General features: G+C 32.5%; 1 protein-coding gene across 1 annotated transcript; it reads right to left on the bottom strand.

Annotated features, from left to right (window-relative positions):
- Positions 1–1,138: 1,138 nt before the first annotated feature.
- On the bottom strand, positions 1,139–16,663 carry LOC133176994 (long-chain-fatty-acid--CoA ligase 5-like). The gene is made up of 20 exons (XM_061312067.1): positions 16,547–16,663; positions 16,244–16,311; positions 15,516–15,617; positions 15,224–15,323; positions 13,918–14,090; positions 13,091–13,123; positions 12,525–12,576; positions 12,266–12,339; positions 12,029–12,106; positions 8,844–8,978; positions 8,609–8,691; positions 4,749–4,899; positions 4,589–4,661; positions 4,299–4,387; positions 3,967–4,083; positions 3,713–3,766; positions 3,152–3,241; positions 2,890–2,991; positions 2,414–2,485; positions 1,139–1,550 (listed from the first exon to the last, which is right to left on the bottom strand). The coding sequence occupies exons 1-20, from the start codon at positions 16,641–16,643 to the stop codon at positions 1,410–1,412; spliced, it is 1,884 nt and encodes a 627-aa protein (XP_061168051.1). The 5' UTR covers positions 16,644–16,663; the 3' UTR covers positions 1,139–1,409.
- Positions 16,664–18,390: the final 1,727 nt, after the last annotated feature.

The raw sequence follows: 18,390 nt of genomic DNA, 5'->3' as shown, positions 1-18,390 counted from the left end.
CCAGGGTCAGGGGTTCTTGTGTTAGGGTGGTGCTCTATTAATCATGTAGTGAATTGATCTACTTTCAGCAGAGTTGTTGTCCTTGTTTTTTTTTTGTTTATCTCCCTTTCCATTGCTGTCAGTAACAGTCACATGTATTGTCTTCTTTACCCATAGAAATGCAATATTTTTAATTTGCTTGCTGCTGAGGTTTTCATTCTGTACTTACATATCTTCATTATCCATGTTTCATGACCATTTGACAGTAATCTAGAGGTCATCCCCCCCCCAAAAAAAAAATCATCTCATGTAAATACTGGTACTTTTTAAAAATTATAAAAAAGATTAGACTTTTGTAGATCATTGATTGCCCTATTTTGTTTTTGAGCAACATATCTTCATCTTTCAGTTTATTTTGCTTGATTATATAATTATTAAATTGCTACTTTATGGAACAGTTACAGGGTTGTGTTATACTCAGGTGACTGTCAACGTCCTTGGGCCTCTTGCATAATATAAACACATGGTCCCATATTGACTGGTGTTTATTCAATATAATTCATTAGTTATTTTCCAGGAACAATATCTATACGTTAGGAACAATATTCACCTCATCCTTCTAGGGAGTAAATATAATCCTTCTCAAATAGTTAAATGACATGAGACAAGCTGAGTCCTGGCTTGTTGCTCTTATTTTTACAATTAATCACTCCTACCATTTGATTCAGTTACAAGTTTTTATTCCTGAAATCAAACAAGAGTATGCATTTTTTGTCATGGTTTAAAAAAAAGAAATACCGGGAGTCAAAATACACACCAATCTCCAAAACTCATGGGTAACAAACAAATGAAATATTTGCTAAAATGTGTAATTCCCCTGTAATGGAAGATTTGGGAGTATATAGGTTTTTTCCCCTAAATTTCACTTCCAAAAAAGGGTCAATATTAGCATCTAAAAGTGATACAGCAAAAATTGATGTATAAAATGTACCTAGTACTTATTGTAAAAAGTCATATATGAATCTTTTAATAGTAACCGTCCTCTTTTAAAGAATGTAAAAAAAAACTAATAAATTTGAATAAAAATAATACAGGTACAATGTACATGTATACATAAATCATCTGGGATATAACTATACATAAATATACATGTATATGTTACTAAAATTTGTACAATCCTTATATTGTGCAATTAAAAATTGTTCATACATTTTGCCACTATACTTTGAATATTATTACTGTAGTTATTGTCCCTAAAAATATGTAGGGTTTTTGATTAGAACATAGCTGTCCTATCTAAACATTTATATAAACAGACTAATACACAATTGATAGATTAAGTAAATACTAGTTTAAATTATCTTCATAAAGGCTTTCTTTTGAAAATAAACAGTATCAACATTTCATCCTTCACAAAGTTTATTAAAAATTCATCTTTCAAATTCAGCATACAGTTCATCTATCACAGGCTGAAATTTCTTCCTTAGAATTGGTCTTTTGTTTTTAAATGTGGGTGTCAGCAAGTTGTTCTCAAGGGAGAACAGTTCGGGAAAAAGATGAATGTTTGCAACCTACAAAAGAAAATTCAACAAGAGGCTGGCTCACAATGCACACTAAAGTCTCACTGATATCTCTCACTTCACCTCTGTGAAATAAATATATCTGCAATGAGACCACTTCCTATGGGTCTTGTTCAAAGTCAAAAGCCATAATGGCATAAAGGTATCAATGACTGCTGCAGACATGTTTTGGGATTCTACACACTTCTATGAAAATCTTAACCTTTTTAGCCCTAAGCCCATGGGATCATGACTAGAACAAGCTCAAATCTACATTACATTTTATATCTCCTTTTTTTCTTAAGAACAAAATTTAAAAAAGAATTTTCAATGTAATAAATTTGACCCCAATTGCCTTGAAAACCATGGTTTGATCAAATTAAAATCTTCCCTACATAAAAAAGCTCCTGTGTAGTTTTCTTTTTCCTGGCTCACGGGTTACTGTTGAGATTTTATGATGAGCCAGTCCTACTTTTGCTGTTTCTTAATTAGCTACCCTTGAAAAGAGGTATGTTTCTACATCTGAATAAATTTGAACCATCTTCATCCAAGGAAACTTTGTGCCAAGTTTGGTTTAAATTGGTCAAGTGGTTCTGGGGAGGAAGTAGAAAATGTGAAAAGTTTACAAAAGACACAACTGACAAATATAATACAGAGACAACAGACTCTCTCCGATTAGAAAAATCTGTACACTGGTATAGGAGAGGATAAGATAGAGTAAAACAAAACTGATTGTACAGTGTAAATATCAGATCTATTTAATTAATGCTTGATACTTTGGATATTATACTTTATTATATTATATATTTTATGTACCAGTTAAATACCAGTAACATTTGACATTGGTATATTAAATGCATGCTTATCAATATTACCTGTTCAAATGACTTCAGTCCAGCTTCCTTTCCCACTCTTATTATGTCCTTAAAAATCATTTCTTTGACTTTCTACAATAAAAATATATAAAAATACATAAAAATTTCTTAATATTTTTTTGAAATCGCAACAGGACTGGAACTCTTGATATACATATATGTACCAGTACATATTAAAATAATGAAAATGTTATTCTCTCTTCAAAAAGAAATGTATTTTTTATTTATTCCCTGTTCTCTCAGACTTTTATTGAAATACTGACAATAAGAATTGATATTTTACTTATATTTGTGCCAAGTTTCATTTTTCTTATTTATATAAATGACTTTAGAGTACTTTTTGTCACAGAGGAAAGGGCAATATTGTACCAGTGCATACCATACTGGTCTAAAATTGAAAATAAAGTTATCAAAAACATTTACCTCTTTGAAACATTGTACACATGTATAACTAATGAATGTGGGATGCAGTGTACCTTATTTTTACACAGTTCTACCATGTCTGGTGAGATTCCCTGTTCTTTGGCCCATCCTGGCATGACCTCTGGGTCTGGAACAATTATCCCCACCACATTGTTCTGTATGAAGCCAAGAATCAAACCCATCTGATTATCATGTGCCTTTCATTAAACATTTAAGTTTGTTCTGTTTTGGTTCTCATGAATACTAAACTTTACCATTAATCTGTGTCATATACTGGAAAATTGATAAGTAAATGTTTATAGTTAAGAATCTAACCTTTAGACTGTTTCCATCTACAAATGCCTGAGCAACAAATCTACTTCTGGTATAACAATTTTCTATCTTCTCTGTAGCAATGTATTCTCCCTACAATTGCCAACAACATGAAAATTCTGTTGATTAAGTTTTCCTTATACATGCGTATCTTGTAATACATATCTTGGAAATGCATGAACAAACCACAGCTCTGTTTAGGAGATAAGTAGCTCAACTGGATATGCTTAATCAAATATCTATAACCAGACAAAACATTCCATATCATATAGTTGTAGGATTTTATGTTTTTAACTTTTGAAATTCCATATTATCAATTACAATGATACATCTCATCAAACTTCTGAATATATTTTAAGTTGCTCATCAAGTTAAATTTAATGGATGTATGTTATTTTTATTTACTTAATTACTGCCCTTTATTTAAGACAGATACGGTGATTCCTATATTTATACATAATTTCATTCACATAAAGTGAATGGGATTAGGCAGCAGGCATAGCCTATTTTAGCACTATCCCTAGGTGATTCCTATATCCGAAAAAATCTAGGAAACAAATTTACCTGTGAAAGTTTAAATATGTTCTTCTTTCTATCAATGATTTTCAGTGTTCCATTCTGAAAAAAAAGTAAATTATTATGATTGCCATTTCAGGAAAGAAATTAACAATTTTGTTTATTTTTAATTTTACTAACAATAATAACCTAACTGTTACACTGTTACGGTTGTATAAATGCAATTTCAAGCTTCCTAGAGACATTAAAATGTAAATCTGAAAAGAGACTTAGAGTATCTGTATAAAACTCTTCATATTTACTGGTAACCACTGTCCAATATCTCCAGTGTGAAGCCAGCCATCATCATCTATAGTTTCCTTTGTCTTCTCTTCATTCTTGAAATATCCAATGAAGGTACTGGGACTGTAACTGCAAATCTAGTTGAAATGAATAGAAAATGTTCATTATACTTCATAGTGTACAAAAACCTGCATAAATGATTTGACACTAATCAAAATGAAAGGAGTTAATAATAATATCCGAGTTTCATCTGTGTGTTCCATGTAAATGTATCATTTCAATTTTAAACACCCAAGATTTGGAATATTAGCAATGCATTAATATAACAAATAAATGATTAGAATCAGGTTACCTCTCCTTTATTATCCTTTGAATAATAATCCATTTCTGGCACATCAACCAGTTTTACTTTGGCACAAGGAAGAGGGCAACCAACATGGCCTACAATACACATATATTAAGGAATGGTGAAGTCGGATAAACAATTAGTGAAAAAAAAAATCAAAACAATTTGAATATAGATCATTAAGCATTATGAAAAAGAACCCAATAAATCCCCTTTTAACGTACAATATGTAAAGTTAGCTTGGTATTCAAAATTAGAAGACAAGAAGTACTAGTTTCTCCATTTAATCAACTAACCCGTTGATGGGTCCCCTGGTATACTGAATGTGATTCCAGCTGTTGCTTCTGTCTGTCCATATCCCTCCATTACCTGAATAAAAATTATATATATATGGATATATTACAATGATGAAATGATACAGTCCACAGAGAGTGAGATGACTGAAAGAGAACTAACCACACAACCAAATGCTGCTCTGATGAATTTGAAAACTTTGGCCTCTAGTGGAGCAGAACCTGTGATGACGATCTTCACTCTACCTCCCAATAATGTCTGTACTTTCCCAAACACCAGCTTATCCCAGATACTATTTTTCCTCACAATACCACTGTCAGAAAAAGAATAAATCATAGTTTTTTTCATCAACTGCCATTAAATATACAGTAAGTTTCATAAACATTTTAGAACAAGTTGATTTCTTACACATGTACAAGGTAATATAAATGCACATTTAAATAAACCATTTTATTATATGATTGAATTAATCATATCTCCCTGATTGGCTGAGATCCAATATTGTAGAAAAAATACTATGTTATTAGGTTCACCTGCACGAGACCTTTCAGGTGAATATAAGGATTTATTTTTTTCTACATTGAACTAAAAAAAGATTGGGAAATTCCAAATTGATACAAAAAGTTCTGGAAAGTTATTTCACTTTCACCTGACTTCTACTTAGGTGACCATTACATTCAGGCACATAGAATCTGGGGTGATCGAGGGGTAGGAGTGAGGTGGGGCTGTGGAGGGCTTGCCCCCCCCCTTCCAATACTTTTTTGATTGTAAATTTTTACTTTAAATTAAGTATAAATGTTTATTGAAAGGCTGACCCCCCTTTCATGGACCTTAACATTCCCCTAAAAAAATGGAGTTAAAAAAAAACTGGAGTTGAGAGAATTCTCCTCTGTTTGAGGGATCAGTTGAAGATTTTTTCAGGTATGTTGTCTTTTTTCCTTATAATACCTGCCCCCCCCCCCCCCCCCCCCCCCTTCTTTAAAGCAGTCCCTTAAACCTGCACTTATTTTTCCTATATTGCACCTAAAATAGATTCAAAAATTCAAAATCAATACTGGTTATGTATATTTTATCCCTATTTCTCTTGTTATGTTTGGCTAGGACTTCAGCAAATGGAAACAAGCAAGAGCTTAATGAGTTTGTATCATTTAATTATTGAATCTTATGAAAACAAGAGGCCCAAGGGCCTTAACGGTCACCTGAGTATCATACAACAATTTAGAGAATCCATAGAGTATAAAATGAACTAAAAGGTGAACCTTTGTTGCCCAAAAGCAAGAAAAATAGGGTGATCAGGATCAACAAAATAATTAGTCTAGTATTCATTAACAGTTCATAAATTAGGTTCTAATCTCTTCCCCATTTATCACTCTCACCATAAGTATATTAAAAAACTATCAGTGCTTCATTCCTTGTTGAAATCTCTTACATTGGCCTCTCTTGGTCTTTGATGAACATTTCATAAGACAAGTTATTTTTGTCTGATTTTTATTTATCTACTACTTACATGTCTACCTGATCATTAAAACTAAGAGAGTACTTTTTGTATTATACAATAACAATTCTTGCATAATTCTCCTATTCTATTAACCTTTCAAGTACATTATTTACAGTGATTAATTATCAAAAGTAAATGGCAAAGGGGAATAACTCCTCTCAGTAGAATACAAATTAATAGAGCCCTGGACAGGACCAGAACACTTGAACAAATGGTCCAGATGTTCAAAAATCTGGTAAGAATACCCTTCCTTATTAAAACTTTTACTCTTTTTGCCTCTGATATGCCCAGGTGCCGAGAAGATTTTTAAAGAAATAATGCATTTTTACTACAGATTCACTATATTATCAATAGAGCACCCCCCCCCCTTCTCCCCACTGAGAAACACCAGAGCCTTTCACCCTGGGACCAGAAGTTTGCTCATCATAAGTAATCACTTTGTTTGTCTGCTTAACACTAAGAGCAGACAGGATTATTTAATAGAATTAATGCATTTTCACTATATTATCAAGAGCCCCACCCTTACACCAGCACATCTGACCCAGGGGGTCATGAAATTCACTACTCTGGAAGAAGCACTCTTGCTCATCATAACTATACACTTAGCTTCTTTGCTTTTTAACCAGAATATTTTCAAAGAAATTTTGCTTTTTCGCTATATAATCAATAGAGCCCCCCCCCCTTTTCCCCAGAACCCTTGATCCTGGGAGCCTGAAATTCACAATTTTGGAAGAGGCATCCTTGCATATCATAACAATGTATTTAGTTTATTTAAATAATACCCAGGGGCAGAGAAGAAGATTCTCAAAGAAATAATTCACCTTCACTATAGGATCTATATAGCCCCACCCTAGCACCAGAACCCCTGTCCCTGGGGCCATGAATTTAACAATTTTGGAAGAGGCATCCTATCATAACAATGTATTCAATTTGTTTAAATAATAACCAGGAGTAGAGAAGAAGATTTTCAAAGAAATTTTGCTTTTTCACTATATAATCAATAGAGCCCCCCCCCCCCTTTTCACCAGAACTCTTGACCCTGGGGCCATGAATTTCACAAATTTGGTAGAGTCAGCCTATCATAGCTATGTATTTAACTTGTTTAATTAATACCCAGGAGTTGAGAAGAAGATTTTCAAAGAAATTTTGCTTTCTCACCATATAATCAATAGAGCCCCCCCCCCCTTTTCACCAGAACCCTTGATCCTGGGGCCATGAAATTCACAATTTTGGAAGAGGCATCCTTGCATATCATAACTATGTATTTAATTTGTTTAAATAATAACCAGGGGCAGAGAAGAGGATTTTCAAAGAAATAATGCACTTTCACAATATGATCTATATAGCCCTGCCCTAGCACCAGAACCCCTTACCCTGGGGCAATGAATTTCACAATTTTGGTACAGTCACTCTTGCTAATCATAACTATGTATTCAATTTGTTTGAATAATAACCAGAAGTAGAGAAGAAGATTTTCAAAGAAATTTTGCTTTCTCACCATATAATCAATAGAGCCCCCCCCCCACCTTTTCACCAGAACCCTTGACCCTGGGGCCATGAATTTCACAATTTTGGTAGACTCACCCTTGCTTATCATAACTATGTATTCAATATGTTTCAATAATACCCAGGAGTAGAGAAGAAGATTTTCAAAGAAATAATGCACTTTCACAATATGATCTATATAGCCCCGCCCTAGCACCAGAACCCTTGACCCTGGGGCCATGAATTTCACAATTTTGGTACAGTCACCCTTGCTTATCATAACTATGTATTCAATTTGTTTCAATAATACCCAGGAGTAGAGAAGAAGATTTTCAAAGAAATAATGCACTTTCACTATATGATCTATATAGCCCCGCCCTAGCACCAGAACCCTTGATCCTGGGGCCATGAATTTCACAATTTTGGTAGAGGGCTCAATGCTTATTACAATCATGCCAACAGTTTGACCCCTTGTTGTCCAGGAGTAAAGAAGAAGATTTTTAAAAATTGCATTAATTTTGGTGGTTTTAGCCCCACCCCTCAGGCCCCAGGGGGGCAGGGACCATGAAATTCACAAATTTTGTTCCCCTTCACACATAGATGCCATATGCCAAAATTGGCTGAAATTGGTTCAGCGGTTTTAGAGAAGAAGCTGAAAATGTTCAAATGTTAACACACGACGCACAATGCACGACGGACGACGACGGACGAAAACGGATAGCAATAGGTCACCTGAGTGACTCAGGTGACCTAAAAAAAAAAAAAGATTATTGCTGCTTTTTTTACTCTATATGATGAGTTAGCCACCTTGGAAGTATAATATTGTACTCCTCAGGTGTCTTAATCATCTTATTGACCTCCAAAACAGCAATAATGGTATAATACTTCAGAAACCTTGCGCTGTACTCCATGAAATATTTCTTATATCTGAGGTTGCTTAATCAGGTCTAAATGATATCTATCTATATGCTTACCGGGTATTTTCATACTGTATGCATCAAAGAATTATTATACAAACAGACAAATCACATAGACTGACCTTTCAACCTCACAAGATTTTGATGCCACTGCCCATTCCAACAGCTTTGACTTGATTGCACTGCCTTGTACATTGTTTAAAATCTGAAAAAGGTAGACAACTGATATTGCAGGATTGAAAAGTTTTGACTAAAATGCTTATGTTTAAGCACTCTTTCTATGTAATTGAAAACTTAAACTAAATGCTTTTACATGTTTTCTGAGTCGAACCTAAAAATTCAGTCCAAAGTGACTACCTTGTCATAGATTCTATTTAAAAGTCGTGGTACAGTGATAAAGAGTGTAGGTCTCAATGCCTGCATGTCTTCTGTCAATAGTTTCACATCACCACGGAAAAATCCTACTCTACAACCATGCATGAAACAGATAATCTGAAAATTTAAGATGTATATTATACATATTTTTCACAATAATGATTTCAAGACTTATTTTAACAAAAGGTGAATGAAGACAACTTAAGCTGTCTTCTGGTAACGGTACTAGAACAATCTGAAAAGATTGTTAAAAAAATGTTGCCTACTGGCACAGGTGTATGTTTTGAAAAAGAGGCAAATATAATAATTCAAAATCAGAATTCAACTATAAACCAGAAGTCTCTGAGACTATAGCTCAACTGATTCGTACTTATATACAAGAGGCCTAGAGCAGGCCTCTATCTGATCTCTAAAATTTAGGCACCAACTGGCTCCTAATCAAAAAAATTTAGTCGCCAATGCAAATTTTTAGTCACCAGGTAAATTTTTCTTAAGCATTAATTTAAAAACCGATATTAGTCAATATATAGAGAAATGTCCATTGCTAACTTTTAAACTTCTTTTCTGTTCTTTTTATAAAAAAAAAAAAAAAAAATGAAAGTGTTTCTAGTTCAGTAATTTGACGATCACCAAGTCAATTTAAAATGGTCGCCAATTTGGCGACTAAGAGAAAAATTTTAGGTGCCAATCATAATTTATAGGTGCCATGGCAACTAAATTAGTCGCCAATTAGAGCCCTGGCCTAGAGGCTTTATCAAACTTGAATCACTCTACACTGGGATAAACTTTAATATCAATTTGACTAAAATGGCCTTGCTGTTCTAAAGAAAATATTTTGAAGATTTTTTTTCCCCATAAACATGCAACATCCTTTAAATGTCCAGGCACTTCTAGAGCCACATGTTCATAATGTAATAAACCAAAAAATACTCTTTTTAAGGTCAGACGATACGTTCCTCAAATATCTGTTTTGTATATCTTTGTATTGTGTGGAAAATATTCAAAATTTTAATTACCTTCTGATTTCTAAACTGGTTTCTAATTGTCTTTAAAAAATTGAAACACTTAAAAATGTGTTATTGACTAATTAAGTTTGTTCCAAAGGGATTTCATAGGAAACAACATCCTCCTGTATCTTGCACAAATGCCTGGTAAGGTACCTCAATTTTTTGCGAGTAAACATATTAAAGTAGCAATACTTCAAAGACGAAATCTTAGAAAAAATTATATATTATTGAGGAACGTATCGTCTGTCCTTAATAGCCACAGCTTAAAATGAATACCAATAATATTTTTTTCATTTTACTATATATTCTTTATAAACTTTCTATACTTTTACACCATTATTATGGCATAGTTTTTCTAGAGTCAATAGAGTTTATTTAAGTATGCTACTAGATATGTGAAGTAATGAAAACAGCTGGAACGTATTCTTATGTAGTAATCCAATGTCAACTGTTGCTTAGATTATGATTCAGTATGCATACCTAACAAGTTTTTTATCCTACGTATCACATTTGTGAAAATATTCTAAAACACTGTAACATGTATTTTTAATTTGCGTTCTCATATTTCTGCAATTCTCCCAGTTGTAATTAGAAAATTTATCTAAAGGGTGATAATATTATTCTAATTCTTTGTGATCTAAAAATGATCACAACGAAAGAGAAAATAACTGGTCATACGATATGTCAAGTTGTAAAAACAGCTGTAACATATTTTTGCTCAATAAATGGTTATTGTAAGAAAAACAATAACATACTCTTAATTTTTTCTCTCAAAATTGTTACAATATGCAGATATCATGCATAATTTTTGAAGATAATGATTTTTTTAGCATAGCTTAAGAAAAAAGATCCAAATTTGAAAATTTTATTATTAAGTTTTATCGCATTATTGCATCACTTTCTAAATATTTACAAAATATCAATCATGCAATTTTTAAGTCTCTTTTTGTGAGAAAATTGAACCATATACATGTTTGCACTTTTCTAAAAAGCACAACATCCATGTATATTCGCAATAAAAAATAACTGAATACAAGGATTTTGTGCAAAATCTCTGGTAATATTCTATGGTAAAATATTTTCGGCTATTTGAGCTCGAAATTGTATATTCATTTTAATAGGCCGAGATAGTCATCCTGTAAAACACCCTTGGTTATATGAACCAGGCTTTTTATATTGGTTTTATTATGCCAAAGCCAATGAAACAAAAAGTAAAATTTGATCCCCAATTTTAGTCCCATTTTTACCCCAAGGTCCATGATTTAAAAAAAAAAAATAGAATAAACACTTATGGTATTACATGTAATATGATTCAGCAAGGCCATGCTTCCCTAGAATTTTTAAAATTTCCTGCACATTCTTAGGTAAAATTTTGATTCCCTACCCAAGAGAGACCATGACTTTAATAGATTTTTATCATATTTATTCCTGTATAAAATATTGTGACCTATATACAAATTTGATCTTATTGTGGCTGCACCCTGTGCTCTGGAGCCATGATTTGATCACACTTGATACTTGCATTTCAATATGACTTTTCATGGTCCTATTGTTATTGAGAAGACTTCTTAAAATCTTTTCCCCTGTAGATTCCCATGTAGAACTTGATCCATTAATGTGGCCCTGTACTTCACCCCCCAACCTCCATCCCCTCCTCAAAGGAATATCATTTGAACAATCTTAATCTACAATATACTTGCAGATTAATTTGACTAATCATGACCCAGTGGTTCTTGCAAGGATTTTTCCCTACATATTCCCATGTAAAACTTCTAACTCTTGTTATGGCCCCACTCAGGGGCCATGATTTGAAGAAACTTGAATCTGCACTACCTGATGTTACTTGCATATTAATATGACTATTCAAGACCCTGCTGTTCTTGAGAAGTAAAATTTGGCCAAGTAGTTCTTGTAAAGAAGTTATAATGTGGAAAGTTAGACTGATTCAATGACAGATAGATGCTAGACAACAGATGAAGAGAAAAGCTCACTTGAGCTCATAGCTCAGGTGAGCTAAAAAAAAAAAGAAGAAACAAGTGTTAGACAACAACAGAAGGAATTCAAACAATGTAACATGTACCCTTTAAATGTAAAATTAATCCCTTTTAACAATTAAGTTTGTACTCTTTGGAACCACATTAATGTAGAATTAATACATGCCTCCATTCCTCTTTCAAACATATGGGCAAGGGGAAGATATGAAATATGAACATCATTGTTGTCTATTGAAACAGCTTTCTGAAAAATATTGGAAATATGAGATGCATGTAATTGTGGTTCAAAAGGCAAGATAAAGATTTTCAGTTACAGCTGTAGATTACTGTCAAATAAGAATTAGGGCTCTAACTGCAAATCAAACTTAGATGTTATTCCCTATTTGATCCAATATGCACTTACCAAAGCCATAAAAGCAACAGCTGACATGTTACATATGAGATTGGCATGGGTCAACATCACACCTTTGGGATCACCTGTAATTAATTCAGTTCCTATTTACATATGTCATGAGTGTTTTCATTTACAATTCCTCATTAAAATTCAAAAATATTTTTTTCTAGGTTATAATTTTCCTTTGATATGCATCAGAAGTACAACTTTGTAAAGTACAGAATTAGCTTGTTGGATATACATTGTACATGCAGTTTACTGTACATACCTGTTGTTCCACTAGTGTAACAAATTGTAGCCATATCTGATCCTTTTGGAGGCTATAAAACAAACCAATTATTTTTTCTTTGTATAAAATTCATTTTTTTCTAACAAATTATAATACCGTCAAACCTCGTTATCTCGAACTTGAAGGGGCCGAGAAAATACTTTGAGATAACCAAGGATTCGAGATATCCAGGGAAAAATACTTAGGGAATAAGCAGTTGGGACTTCAAAATGACTTCGACATATCCATGGTATTCGAGATATCTGTGTTCGAGATACCAAAGTTCAACTGTACATCAATCATTTCACAAATGAAAGTACATGTACATGTAAATGCTGAAGATAATACATTTTCATGGTAAGTTTAGTAAAATTGTTTAACCATAACTTTGAGGAATTTAATTTTTTTTTTTTTTTTTGCATAAAAATAGTGTGAACATATATTTCAATAAGATAAGAATGGAATTGGTGCTAGTTTATTCAGGCACTTAAAGCAAGATGTTGGACATTTCTTTTGTTTACTATATGTACGGTAATTTTGCGATATTTTCCATTTAATAATCTTACCTTTGGTTCTTGAAGATTTTTCTCACCAAGTTCCTGTAAAACATTATAAATATTCAGATTTTGATAACTCCTTAATTTCAAGTATAAATATATCAAATATATACCATAGTTTTGCCTATTCAATCGCTTTGTACACTAAAAGAGATATGTTCTCTTGCATTGCCACTCCCTGCAGGTAATACTAAAAAATCAATTTTAAAAAATCTGCATCATTAATTTGATCTGCTTCAGGTAGCTTGTGGTTTTACCTTGTAAAAAAAAATCTCACAAGAAAACATATAGATATACTGAACATAATGTTGATTATAATTTATGATATCATCTGAATTTTTTGATCCAATTTGCATATTGTTTTATTGCAATATTGCTGTAAATATAGTATAGTTTGTGGATCTTCTTTTACCCTTTTCTGTTGAAATACATGGAAAAAATAGCATTTTTACTGTAAATTTGAATTAGCTAATATTTATATTTAATTCTTACTTGCCCCTATACATATCGTATTAGTTTTTGATAAATTGTATTTACAAGTTGATACATGTAAAATGCATCTATGCTAAAAAATAATATTGAGAACCATGTAGTAAAATAAATATACTTTGTATATGATGGTAGCTTGATATAAAGTTTGAGTGTACAAGCAGTCTGAAAAGGACACAAAGTAAAACTAACATGAGAAAAATTATTATTATGAGGATTCCAGTCACTCCACTATTGCTTGACTAATGCCCCCGATTATTTGACTAGACTATCCTAGTGAAATTGACCTCCCTAATAAAACAATGAAAAAAAATAAAGTAGGAATATTTTAATTGAATTTTTCTAACCAAGAAGTCCTTGTACTGAGTGAGTTCAATTTTATGCTTGGCTGCCTCAGACTTGAGTTCCTCTGAGGGTGACTCCATCATGATTATGCATTTCAGGGAGGGGCACTGGTCTGCTTTGGCCAACAAGTTTTTGGTCTTCTGTGCAGTGTCACAAACAACATAAGCAATATCACCTACAAGGAACAAGGAAAAATATTTACCACCTTGGGAATTGAATTTTTGAAATGTACATTGTAAATAAGTTTAAGATAATTCTAGACATGCTCAGTATTCTAAGATATGTATTATGTTAACTGCAGATAATTGTGTATATGTTAATATGGACATTACATGCATTACTGAACAATAAAACATGTTTACCAAACAGTGCTCTAAGAATAATTTTCAAAATGAACTGTTTGCCAAACAAAGCTCCAAGACTATACTTATTAAGTAATGAATCATTTTTTGAAAGATATAGTCTCATAACGCATAAGCGCATTATGAAAATTTGATTGCACACAACATTGCAGTTAGGAGGCTATATCTTTCAAAAATTATGATTCATTGCTTATAATTTACATTTTTTGACTCCTTGCCTTGATTGCAAATGTGATTTATATTTCAAAATCCCTGTATTATCAGTATGGGTACTGTAAGTTGCAATTAATTGAAGAGCCACTGCGACAGCTTATGTACAATGTGAGCATGTATTTTTATTTTCCCTTATGAAGTTGGTTGCAATTTCATGGCTTTCATCATTTGTGACATCAAAATAAAATGCATACAGTTAATTTAACCTTCTGACCCCCTGTCTGTGTTATTGTGTTTTGAATGCTGTAGCTTTCCTCACATTTTAAGCAAAATACATGTGTACTGTAAATATATCAAAATGAACTACAATGTATAATCATTTTTAAGACCGGGTAATTCAGTTGGTCAAAATTATCAAAAGTTAATCGTTTTCTGCATGCTGGAATTTTTTTTAACCAGTGTTATTTTCACTTATGGTTACAATTAATATTTTTGCCTCATTTGAAAATACAAATTAGTGCCTACTTAATAGTTATATATGTTTATAAAAAAAAAAATGAACAAGTATATTAATCATAACATTAGTCACAATGAAGGCAATTAGAGAACATTGATGAAAATTTCCCCATTTTCAGTCAGGAACAAAAAAAAATCTACATGTAGTATGATGTATACCATATCTACATACCAGTACCTACAAAATGATTCAGATTGGATATGAAAAAAAACTCATGCTTAAAGTTTGAGAAAAGGATAACTGGTAGAGTACTTTATTCGGCAGTATTAGAGTTACCTTGCTTGATGATGTATTTGCATGCATCAGGTCCGAGAGAATCATACAGAGGCACAGATACCATGGAAAACATGCTACATGCCTGCTCTGTGAACACCCACTATAGGAAAAGAATAGCTAGGATATCATTTCCTTAACCTTAGTTATTATGCAAGCTTTATAGACAATTAAACTCTGTACTATGATAAATAAGAATCCACTTGGATATTGAATTCTTCTCTGATCATTGGTAGAAACTGTGGTTACATTAACATTCTAAATTTGGTAAAAGTAGCATTCATATTTCTTTTACCTCTGGCCTGTTAACACTGTAGATTCCAATTAATGATGAATCATTTGGTTTTAAACCACGAGCCAATAATGCAGAACCAAATGCTCGAGATTTTGCGAAGACCTGAAAAACAATTCCCTCTTCTAAAGAAATTGTACTTTTTCAACAAAATCATGGAGAAATAAAACTATCGAGACCCATGGGCCACAATGCTAACCTTACTCACTATGGCTCTGCTGTTCTCCATCAGCAGATTTTTCCTTAAATATTCCCATGTAAAACTTGATCAAATAATGTGGCCACAGTGGCCTTGATTTGAACTAACTTGAATCTTACCTACTTGAAGATGCTTCCATAGCTATATGACTGATCATGGCTTTGCTGTTCTTGAGAAGAAAATTTTTGAAAGATTTTACATATATATATATTCCTAAATAAAACTTTGATCACACATTGTGGACCCATACTATCCCTAAGAATCTTGTTCCATTATTAGAACAAGTTGAATCTTCACTAATATGTAAATTTTGATCTCCCACTGTGGCCTCACCCTACTCACCTGGAGTTATGATTTGAACAATATGAATCTGAAGATTCTTCCATATAAATATGACTACTCATGGCTTTGCTGAGAGAAATTGAAATGAAATTTTCATAATCAAGTGCTTAGAATGCACCAACAATTGACTAATTTTAGATTATAATCAATATTGGAACAACAGTATAATCAACAGTATATTTCTACTGACCTCCTTATAAGTTATCCAAACATACTCCAAATTTGGTCCTGTTCTTGTGCCTAAACATGGCCCATCTCCTACACAAGAAAACAAAATGGAGAATTTCTATAAAACATATACAAATGGCATTCTATATATATGATAATTTGATATGGCCTTTATCCTTAGTTTAAGTCAGGAGATGTGTGAGAAGGGGCATTCATTCTTTCCTGAGAAAGAAATGCAAGTGAGAGAGATGAGAGGCTAATTATTGGTATATGTGGGTTCTATTAGGTTAAATTTATAATTTCTATTTATTCACTTTTATATTACCTGATAATCTTAAACCTCTTTGAAAAGCATCATATGTAGTTTTCACATCTTCATATAGGTACTTCATTAATTCCCCATTTTCATTAAATCTAGACATCCTTGTTCCATCCTAAAATAAACGATGAATTAATAAGTTGAACCTTCTGAGTTTTTAATAATTTATGAAATGTTGTTTTTTTTTTAATGTTTTTCTAATTTTATTTTTTTAACTGAGAAAATTTAATGGATGATGTATCAGCATCATACAGAAACTATGTAGTGTAAAAAATACAAGCCTCTAACACTACTGCCTGGTCATCAAGGTCAATTGGTGGGACAATGTTTGGTTCTGGTCGAGTGGACAGATAGTAGGTAGCCGCGGCGGCTGTAACCGCTGTGACCACACCAGCCCCGATACTGAGGGCACTACCATCACTCAGCAAAGATGACATTCTTTTTTTCATCTGATTGTCCTAGCTAGCTTTAATTCTGCATACAAATGGATATCAGTCTAAAATGACAACAGAACATGAATTTCTTCAAAATCTTACATTAACATCAAAAAGGAAATGATGTTTCACAGGTATTCATAGATTGCTATGTCACGCAGGTAGAAAATTTAGTTGCAAAAATTCATGTGGCTGTTGCATGATATTCCTATATCAATTACATAAATCAATGTTTTACTTAAATGCAGTTCTTCACTACAAAAGTAAGCATGTATTGACCTTGATGCACAATCATTTTATGGTCCAGTGCAGCAAGAATTACATAACAATGGGAATGCTTTAAACTTACTGCTTGCTGGATAGCTGAAAAGGGTGTACCATATATGTGGTCCAAGTATTGAGTGTTTAAGAGTATAGAAGCTATTTGGGCATAGCATTGACCTATATATGTATGGTAAATAGGGGCCGATTTCCGTCTTGTATATATGCATGCTTGTTGAACTTGTGAATTATATAAGCTATTTTGAGAGTAAAATTGGGCATTCATAAAATTTTCTTTGTTTACTCCAACCCACATTTCTCAAGATGGGTAGGTAGGTAGGTTTTTTAAAATATGATTTTCTTATCTTATACTTTGATGATTGTCAAAAAAATTAGAAATTTCATTAATAGACCTGATGGCTAAACATATTAAATTCCTAGTTGCTGTAAAATCTTTTAATCTAAAAAAGTATCTTAGAAAATTGATTGACCTTAATACCCTGTTCACAGAGAGAGTTTAATTCGAATTAAATGTAAGTTACTGCAAATTAAATTTGAACTGTGTTCACATCGAAAATTTAATGTGAACAGTTTCAAATTAATTTACCGCGTATCAAATTACAATACGGATAATCTGTATATTCAAGGGGGAAAAAAGAATTAAAGAATACTACTAAATTGCTGAAAAGAATATTATTGGGCATTTGGATAGAGACAATTTTGATGAGTATATAAAAATGGTTGGAGTACATTAAACACATCATTTTTTATTGTTGGCCTTACATGCATTTTAAAGAATGTTTCTTTATTAAATTTACTGAACACTGCATGTACAAGTTTCAACCCTGATTATTGATTAATGTCAATCAAGATTAGAAACAGGTGGTACTTTTATAAAAATAGGAGGTAACGTTACCTTGTGAAAGCGATTTTAATTTTAAAATGTTTTCATATTTTTCTCCACCGAACAGTTTGACTGGTACAATCATTATTTCAGCCGGGCAAAAGCAGTGGGTACCAACAGATTTTAAAAGGCTTGAGTATGTCAGCAGACGAGTAGTTATTAATAAACAGAAGAGTGCATGGTCTGAACTACACATCAACTGAGGTCTATTAGTGAATGAATATTGTTGACCACTTTTTTGTATTTGACCT

This window comes from Saccostrea echinata, unplaced genomic scaffold, assembly GCF_033153115.1.
Source record: "Saccostrea echinata isolate AGI-Se365-2 ecotype Australia unplaced genomic scaffold, CSIRO_AGI_Sech_v1 ptg000086l, whole genome shotgun sequence".
NCBI classification, from domain to species: Eukaryota; Metazoa; Mollusca; class Bivalvia; order Ostreida; family Ostreidae; genus Saccostrea; species Saccostrea echinata.
The sequence above is the reverse complement of the archived record's forward strand: the minus strand, read 5'-3'. Positions and strand labels throughout refer to the sequence as shown.